Below are 9,137 nucleotides of genomic sequence, written 5' to 3' on the forward strand. Positions count from 1 at the left end.
GCATGATAGTTTTTTCTCGATTTTATGTGTATTAATATATTTGCAACATGTGATCGTTTTTTTTACATCATGTATTTAGATGTAAGTATAAATTAGCATTTGAGGATTTCATTTTCATTTAATTAAAAAATAAAAATATTACTGTTATATAAATTTATATTTGTTCATAATAAAAAATTTATAATTACCAATCAAGACTCCTATGCTTCCAATTATATATTCGCTTAAATAAGAATTAAAAATTATTAAAAGATCAAATATTAGGGACTGAGAATGAATATTTAAAAATTTTTACCTTAAAACGATAGAAGCTATATAAAAATCGATGAAACAGCGGTCACAGATATCCATAATGTGTATGTCATTATTCTGTCATTGATGGATGTACATTGGATAGTAAAAAGAAGTATATAATATAGCTCCATACGGCCAAGACATATAGGCAAGAGAAATATGGTCTAGGTTGTCCAAGAGGCTATTCAAATTAGCCGAAATAGTAGAAGAACGAGCCGAAGATAAATGATGCTAGTGCAAATTGTAGCGTTTTCGTCATAATTTTCGGATCATTGGCTAGTAATTTGAATTAATTCTTGCCGCATGAGACACTCAAGTGTTTTAATAGGTTTTATAAGAATTTCGGAAATAGTTTTTGCCTTTAGAAATTTTATGAGAATTATTCTGTAAAGTGCTTATATTAAATTATATGCATATTAATTAACAAGTACTGAACGGCAGAATAAACACAGATGATCTAGATTAGATATGCTTTATTCTCGTGAGATTTTTATTTATACGTATGTATTATTACAGAGCAAACGTAACAATCTTTATGTTATTTTTATAATAGTTTTCAAGATATTTGATGGATGCATTTTGTTTACGATGCTCTTAATGACTTGAGTTGAAGCTAATAACTTCGATTAAGTGTTTTATGTATGTATTAGCTAGGTATATAGAGAGGATAGTTAATGTTCATAATATAATGATTTTCGTAAATTGAAGGTACGTAAAGTTTTTATAATAATAATAATAGAATCTGTTAAAAATTATTCAACAATTAAAAATACGCGGTAAGTATCGACAAAAGGGAACCCAGTTTTGATGATTTTGTCTTTGACATATGTTGTCATGATTCTAAGTGACTTTGAAAAGATTTTAGTCGTCCCTCGTTATCCATTAAAAAGTTAATAATAAAAACGTATCTTTTGAACACAATTCTGCTCCAATAAAACAAATTCTTTGCTTTAAAAACGCAAATTATTTTTTAATATAATTATTGTGTTTTTAAATAAGGAAATTCTTGTTTTAAAGCAGAAAATTTATGTTTTTAAAGAGACTTTTCACGCAAAGCGGAGTCCATCCCAACTCCATGTCTACAGGCAAAACCAGATCGATGACTGTAATGTTTCACATATGGGTTTTCAAATATACACACTTCGTTATTCATAATATACCTTCTAGGCCAATATCATCTGTTCCTACATATTATAATATTTTAATTTACTCTATCTCATAACTAAAACCAATACCGTCCCTACGTAATTGTTATTTGAGTTATTATTGAGGATATTCATACTGATATGTACCTTCAATTTACTATCACAAGAATTCGAATTTCATTGAATTCAACGTGACAGACATAATGCTGTATCATCTTGTCCTGAGTTTGTCGAAATTGGTTGCTGCAACGTTTTCGGCAATATATTAGCAAATACACTGCATTTGACTGTCCGGTATTATTTATTAGAAACATTTTTCGCAATTAAAGTAGAACAAATCACAATAATATCGAAAAAACATTGAACTGAATTGAACAAAAAAATGACTTTTAATAAACACTTTGGAACCATTTTAACATCATGATGATTTTTGTTCTGTTTAAATATGTTTATGTCAATTTATTGCACATATGACAGATTTTTAGAAACATTTCTATTAAAACATTTCATATGATATATTGCAGAATTCTTTCAGAATTGTTGCACATAATGAGACGTGAAAGATAGAAATATTTCTGAAGCTTTCCGCAATAATCGGCTGTATGGGTTTTGAGTACAAATATAGCTGTAAAGACGTCCTATGATGTTATTATTTCGTATTCTACCTGGAAAATAATTTTATTTATTTAATGATTTTTTCATGGATTTTTCTAGCTATTCCTTTCAATAAACGTATAACGTCATTATCGTCCATTTGCATTGATTGCCATTGTGAACATTGGACATTTAATAAATAGTGATCGTATAATTGTGACTTGTGATAAATTAATATTTTACATAAATTTTGTGATTTACATGTCCTTTCTTATCATCATACTGTTTTGTCATTAAGAGTCCTGTATGTTAGTTAAATTTATAAATTAATATTACGTTTACTTAATATTTCCAATGAGAAATATCTTAAATTTAAAAAATCTATATTTAAAAATAAATATTAGTACATTTATTGATATATTATTATCAATTGTTATAAGATCAAAAATAAAAATTCCAGCGCTGCAAATCTGCAGTGTACTTTATTAACAGTTCTCTAATTTCACGTAATTGCAAATCTGTAATAAATGAACCAATGCACGTTATTGATAACAGAACAAACAAGAAAGAAATTTCCATAGTAAATTCCATCAATAAAAAGAATTATAAACGTATATCATCCAAATATTCGATAACAAAATATTGGCAACAATTGCAATCAAACGACACCATTGTAAATTTAATGATTATAATATATTTTATATATCGCATATTGTGTATGTACACTGCGTATTTTTTGTAAATAAAACGAACAAGAACGTGAATTATCGCGTTGCAACAAACGCAAGTATTAAATAGAAGAAATTGGAAAAGGAATTAATTTATTAATAATACATAACCATAAAATGATTTATATAAGTTTATGAAATCGAAAATAACTGATATGATAAATTAAAATAAGATATTTGAAAAAATAATGTTCACAGTTTTATCAACATTGTACCATTATTATTTAAATATCACTTATTAAATGGATATTAAACTTATTTATGGATGACAAGATTACTTCCTTTATAATTTTAAGGTAACAATAAAATTTTGTTTGTAATCGTCCACGTCAATAATATGAAGATCTGTAGCCCTAATGTACTGCGAATCGTCAATTATTAATTTCTTGAAAGATACCCTATGATGAGACTCAAAAATCTGTGCATCTGCAATTAATTTTTAAAATTTTAATTGTCTTAGCAATTTCAATTTAATGTGATAAGAAAGAAATGTAAGGTAAGAATATTATAATACAAAAATATATAATTAGATTATGGCCAAAGTTCGATCAGAAAAGTTATTTGCTTACTGACTGCAACTTTCTTTGATGTTCCTACCAAATGTGTGCTCAATTTTCTGAAACTACTTCCATTCAGTGTGTGCTTTCTGAAAAATTCTCTCAGCTTATTGATATTTATGTTGTCTATTGCAAGCGCTTCCTTTTCATATCTATCAAACATGTATTGCTGTTTCGTGATCTCACTCCAGTTTCTGTTAACTCTGTTTTTCAGAATCTCGGTATCGTCATGTTGCTTTGAAGTTCTCAGCCCTTCTTTGACATCATCTAATTTCTTTTCTGAGAATTGTTCCAACACAATTTGAAATGAATTCAGAAATTCCTCGATCCATTGATCAACGTATTCGGTTGTGCATTCATCTGCCTGAGTGTAAACAGTTATAGAATATCCTAACATTCCGTTGATATCTCTAAAATCGCACGAAACATAACTAAATTTTTCTTGGATTCGTAGATTCATTAATGATTCTTTCATTATCATCTAAAAATATAACAGATGAACGAATATCAAATAAAATCAATCGAAAACGTTATTCACATTTTATTTACTATTAAAAATGAATATAAATTAAAGATTTCATGTATGTAAATATATTAAATACTAACGAGCATCAACTGGATTAATACCGATGATTCAATCGTAGTACCGACTTGATAATAATTTGTCACTATCGAATTTACATCATTTCGGTTCATATTTTTCAACTTGAAATAAGATGTGCGTAGGGATATATAATTGATTTCAGTAGTCAGTAGCACTTCCTGTTCCCTCAAGTAAGAACACTTAATTTTTTTGATAAATCGTTGTATAATATTCATCGTAAAGTCTTTCGTTACATTGCCTTGCACAAGGCATTGGAAGTACAGATTATTGGTAAAGGATTTTACAAAATCTTGGAAGTCTTCCAATGAATATCTGTGTAGAGCATTGTATTTGTGAACGTATGTACAGTTGCCGCTCTTCAATATCCATAATTCGATATCCCTGCGAAAAAAATGAGCTATATATATATATTATTAATTGTAATAAAAAATAATAAAAAATGTAACAAAATAACATAATTCAATTTATAAAATTAATTGTTATGATTGATGTTCATCACTAATTGTTTTTTTCTAGTTTTATTTAAGTACTTTATAATTATTGCAATTATGCTTGAGAATAAATAGTTTATACTTGATGAATTTCTCCGGTTTTATAAATTTGTTGTAATATGCTTTGGCTTGTTGCATTTTAATAATTTTAAACAAGTCCTTTGAAAGGACAGGATTCACCATATAGTTTGCAATAACCATCAACCAGAGCTGTAATATAATTAAAATATTTATGTTTCTCTAAATTTTTATATACATATGTGTGTGTGTGTGTGTGTAACTCCGCCAACACATGCTTAAAACGTATATACTTACTGGCAAATTTTCGTTAAACCCGCTTATTTGTATTGTAATACCTGTAACTTCTTCATTCACATCAATCTCATAATCAAATCCAGCTATTACAGCCGGGTATAATTCTTCGAGCAATAGATATTTTAGTACATTGCAGTACATTTGAAAGAGAACTGCACTGAAATGTTATTAATATAAATTAAATTTAGTAACAAATTAATTTATAAAAATCATAACATATAATAATTACACGTTAAAGTTTATAATAGGTATATATAAGATCGACAGACGTTATAATATTATTACAATGTAAATATTTTTACATGTCCAAGCTATTATTTACTTTTTTGTTGTTTTTTTTTTATTCTGAGAAGAATAGATATTAAGATTTATATGACACATCGGCCAATGAAACTTTGGGTGAAACCAAATCTCTGATAAATAATTTTGGTGTATTTTTATAGGATATTTTGAAGCTTCTGTTGGTACTGATATGATAGAGAAATTATTGGTAAGAAATTTATTACATGATGGTAAATCAAAATCAGGCAATGGTTCGATAGATTTCCAGCATTCGATATATTCATCTAATAACTTGCAATGTCGGTAATTAATTTTGAAATGCGGTTCAACTATATTTAATCCACCATTTTTATCGAAAATCATGATCTTCGCCGTCTCTGGCATCAAAAGATCCAAATATTTTTGTATAGCTTCTGGGTTATACTCGAAATAAATATGCTTTCCTGTTAAATAATCACACGGCTGATAGAAATGCATTCTCTTACATAAATCAAACACATCATCATGCTTACTAAAAAATCTAAAAAAGCCTTCAAGTATAAATGGCATGTTATGTATTTTAATAGTGTATTTTTCTCTTCTACATATCTACTTATTCCTAAATTGATTTACCTAAAATTATTATTTCCAATTTTATAAAGCTCCTTATAAATACTTTCTTGTGGACCCATCCTTTTTATTAATTTTAGAAAGGAAAATATTGCACATAGAATGTCTGTCACATTGCTTAATCCTTTATCGGTAAGTTCTATTATAATCTCAAATAAAACGTACATAGAATTGTATCCGAAATCATTATCGTTATCACAGTTACCACAAAACACATCAAACACACCCCACATTTTTTTACGTAGATAACTAGTTAAAGAATTACTTCCTTTATGTTCAATAATCCATGAGATATATTTAATTGGTTTACTTCTGTACAAATTAAGTAGTGAAGGCAAAACCCACGTTACATGTAACTGTAAAAGACAAGTTTTATTTTTATATGCGTTTGTTCAGTACACATAGATTTTTTTTGAATTTGTATGTCCAAATTACATACTCGGGTGATATGTTCCATGGATTTAATCCGTTTACACATTTGTTTGGAAGCGTCAAATGATTTGCCGTCTTTAAATTCGGTAAAGTCATCGGAAGGCAGCCAATTACTTGATATACTATTAAAGCAAGTTTGGACATACATTTCCAATGTATCTAGCGATAATCTCGCCTATAAACAGATGTATGTGTCATGTTATAAATTAACCATATTTAATAAGAAATCAATTCTTCATTGCAATTTTAACACATTATAATTGCCTGTATAACGAGCTTCATTCTGTGAGCGCTGTAATGGCGCTCTCTGAATTTGTGCAGCTCTTCGTACAACTTGTCATCATCTATATCATTGTTTAAAGCTAATGACTTACTCCAAAGAAACTTACTGGCTGGATGACCACTTTTAGCAATAAAAGACAATAATCGTTCCTTTTTATTTTTTTCACTGTTAGATGAATCCAACTGAAACTCTATGTGAACATGGAGCATTAAAAAACCGCAAGTTTTAGCAACATCATTATCATAATGATTTACCCCTTTGTATGATCTCTCGCTCCCTCGTGATGGCATCTTTCTTTATCCAACATTTATCGAAAAGTATACCAAAAGGAATGAGAGCTGATAATAACTGTGTCTCTGGGATATCAAAGTAAAATCTTGTATACTCGCAATCTGTTGCGCCATAAGTAGTGCCACCATGGAGACTGATAAATCCTTTAAAATCTTCCTATAAAATACAATGATATTGAAAAATTTTCCTATAAATACAATGATATTTAAACATTTAATTGTACAAAAAATGTATTTCATAACAAATTCGCTTATCGTAATACATTTGTATATTTTTCGGATCCTATAAAAACCATGCGCTGAAGGAAATGTGCCAGGCCTGAAACTTCCGATGGATCGCTAAAACTGCCTACTCCCACACATAAGCCACAAGATGCCTGAGTTTGAAAAAAAAAAAATATATATATATATCTATATACTTATTTTGCGTTGCATACTAGAATGTAAATTGATACATTAAGCACAAACAGTAGTGAGGTGACCCATGAACACATTTCGAAACGAATCCATGAACATTGATTTACAGATAATAAAGGAATTCGTGTTTTTTCAAACAAGGACTCCTGATAATGGGTGCGTTTCGAATTACGCATGAAACGCATGATGCGTCATTTGTCCTTATTGTTCACAAAATAATAAAGAATGATAAAATGATGCATTATGCGCTTCATAGATAATATGGAATGCATTCAGTATCAAGCATTACTGGAGAAATATGCTATTAGCGACACTTTATCCTTTCACGTCTGATGAACAATAAAGATGGATCGACACAATAGCACTAATGATGCACTTCTGAACGCAGTTTTGAAGAGAGAGATTATTTATTTTTAACAATTTTATAAGTCCATCTCCGATATTATTATTTCAATGAACTTTTAATAACAGATAATAAAAAATGATACGCTAGAAATATCCAAAAGTGCTAACTAAATTATCTTGTTTATACCTTCCATACGTCTCTTTTAACTCGTTTAGCTGAAGAACAACCTTCTTTACAATCTTTATATTTCATATCGTCATTATTCGCTTCTTCCAGATTAGATATTAACAATGCTGTTAAACCATTTCTTAGTCTAACGACTCTAAATTTGAAAGATAAAACGATTAACAATGAGAAATTACTGAGGATCATATAAAGAATCTTAATTCTTCTTTGTAAAAAATACATTGTAACATTTCTCTTAAAAGATTATCATCGCACTAAATAATATGATATACGCATATTTTAATTGAAATCGCTAAATCTCCACCCCAGTCTCACCTGTATTCGGCTTTATCATACTCCGATTTGGTAGGCGAATCCAGTTTTGTAATATTATAATTATAGCCTTTGGTCGTAATCTCTCCCTTTGACATTATATCAACGTGCAAGAAACCACAAATTATATATACTATACGATCCGTTCGGAGAACTCAAAATAAGATTTCTATATGTTTCAATTTTATTGCCAGTAGACTGGGAATAGTTTAAATCATCACTCTAACCGACACTTTTTCATTCTATCTGTTATATATTGTCGAACGAACGTCAATATAAGGTCAATATCAGTGGCTCGTGTATATACATACATTGTATACATACCATACATTGCAGAGTGGAAATAGAAATAATAAGTAAAGTCGTACGTATCCAATATCCAAAAAATCAGAATTTTGTATTTAGCAATGTACACACGAATACATTTCTATCTATTTCAATTCCAAAAGCTTTTATTTTTAATATGTACTTGGTATGTTATTCAGAGAGTAATTAAAAATAACTTAAAATCAAATTTCGTTCTGTACAATTCACTTAATCTAATATAATATCGCTTCCATATAATAAATATATAATAAAGTAAATATATAATAGAAAATTTGATAAACGTACTGTGCCCAGGAAAATTAGATTTTTTGGTGGCAATATTGCTATAAAAGATATATTCGCGGGAATTTGTACGTATTATACGTCATATTAAAAATAATTACCGCCAGTGGACTTGGAAAATTTTTAGCTTCAAAAATTGATAAAAAATGCGGTTTTTTCTATCGTTAGACTAAGAAATGGTTTAACAGCTTTGTTAATATCTAATCTGGAAGAAGCGAATAATGACGATATGAAATATAAAGATTGTGAAGAAGGTTGTTCTTCAGCTAAACGAGTTAAAAGAGACGTATGGAAGGTATAAAAATATCTTAGAAAGTATTCATTTTATCGAAGTGAAGGTCATTGTCAAAAAAAAGTTGATAAAAGTAAGAACAATTTCGTTTAATTTAAGATTGTATAATCGATATTTTCCGTGATAGAATTTTTTAAAGAATGTTATATTTTGGACATTTCGACAACTGGAATTTTTTTCGTCTTTATCTCAGATTTGTCAACTTTTATATACGAAATAACGCTTATGAAGGTGGAAGATTATTAATTTTTTTGCAAATTTGTTTACGTTTGCAAGTCAATTTAACTCGTAATATTACTGTAGTAATAAAGTTAGCGTTTCAAGAGCGAAAAATCATTTTGGCGCGCGTTT

General features: G+C 28.6%; 1 protein-coding gene across 1 annotated transcript; it reads right to left on the reverse strand.

Moving 5' to 3' along the window:
- Nucleotides 1-205: 205 nt before the first annotated feature.
- LOC105144350 (nardilysin) lies at nt 206-8,663 on the reverse strand. Its single transcript, XM_087411539.1, has 12 exons — nt 7,889-8,663; nt 7,574-7,709; nt 6,888-7,001; nt 6,589-6,781; nt 6,305-6,524; nt 6,059-6,173; nt 5,051-5,598; nt 4,729-4,885; nt 4,496-4,623; nt 3,925-4,303; nt 3,331-3,799; nt 206-3,187 (listed from the first exon to the last, which is right to left on the reverse strand). The coding sequence occupies exons 1-12, from the start codon at nt 7,981-7,983 to the stop codon at nt 3,045-3,047; spliced, it is 2,697 nt and encodes an 898-aa protein (XP_087267665.1). The 5' UTR covers nt 7,984-8,663; the 3' UTR covers nt 206-3,044.
- Nucleotides 8,664-9,137: the final 474 nt, after the last annotated feature.

The sequence above is a fragment of the Acromyrmex echinatior genome, chromosome 11 (assembly GCF_024713525.1).
Source record: "Acromyrmex echinatior isolate Ae372 chromosome 11, ASM2471352v2, whole genome shotgun sequence".
NCBI classification, from domain to species: Eukaryota; Metazoa; Arthropoda; class Insecta; order Hymenoptera; family Formicidae; genus Acromyrmex; species Acromyrmex echinatior.

Bases quoted from the DNA above. Each gene is read 5' to 3' on its own strand.
- LOC105144350 (XM_087411539.1), bottom strand. From the start codon at position 7,983: ATGTCAAAGGGAGAGATTACGACCAAAGGCTATAATTATAATATTACA. The intron at 5,599-6,058 runs GTATGTAATTTG...AGGAATAAGTAG, and splicing joins CCATGGAACATATCACCCGA to ATATGTAGAAGAGAAAAATA. The intron at 4,886-5,050 runs GTAAATAATAGC...ATAACATTTCAG, and splicing joins AAAAAAAAAACAACAAAAAA to TGCAGTTCTCTTTCAAATGT.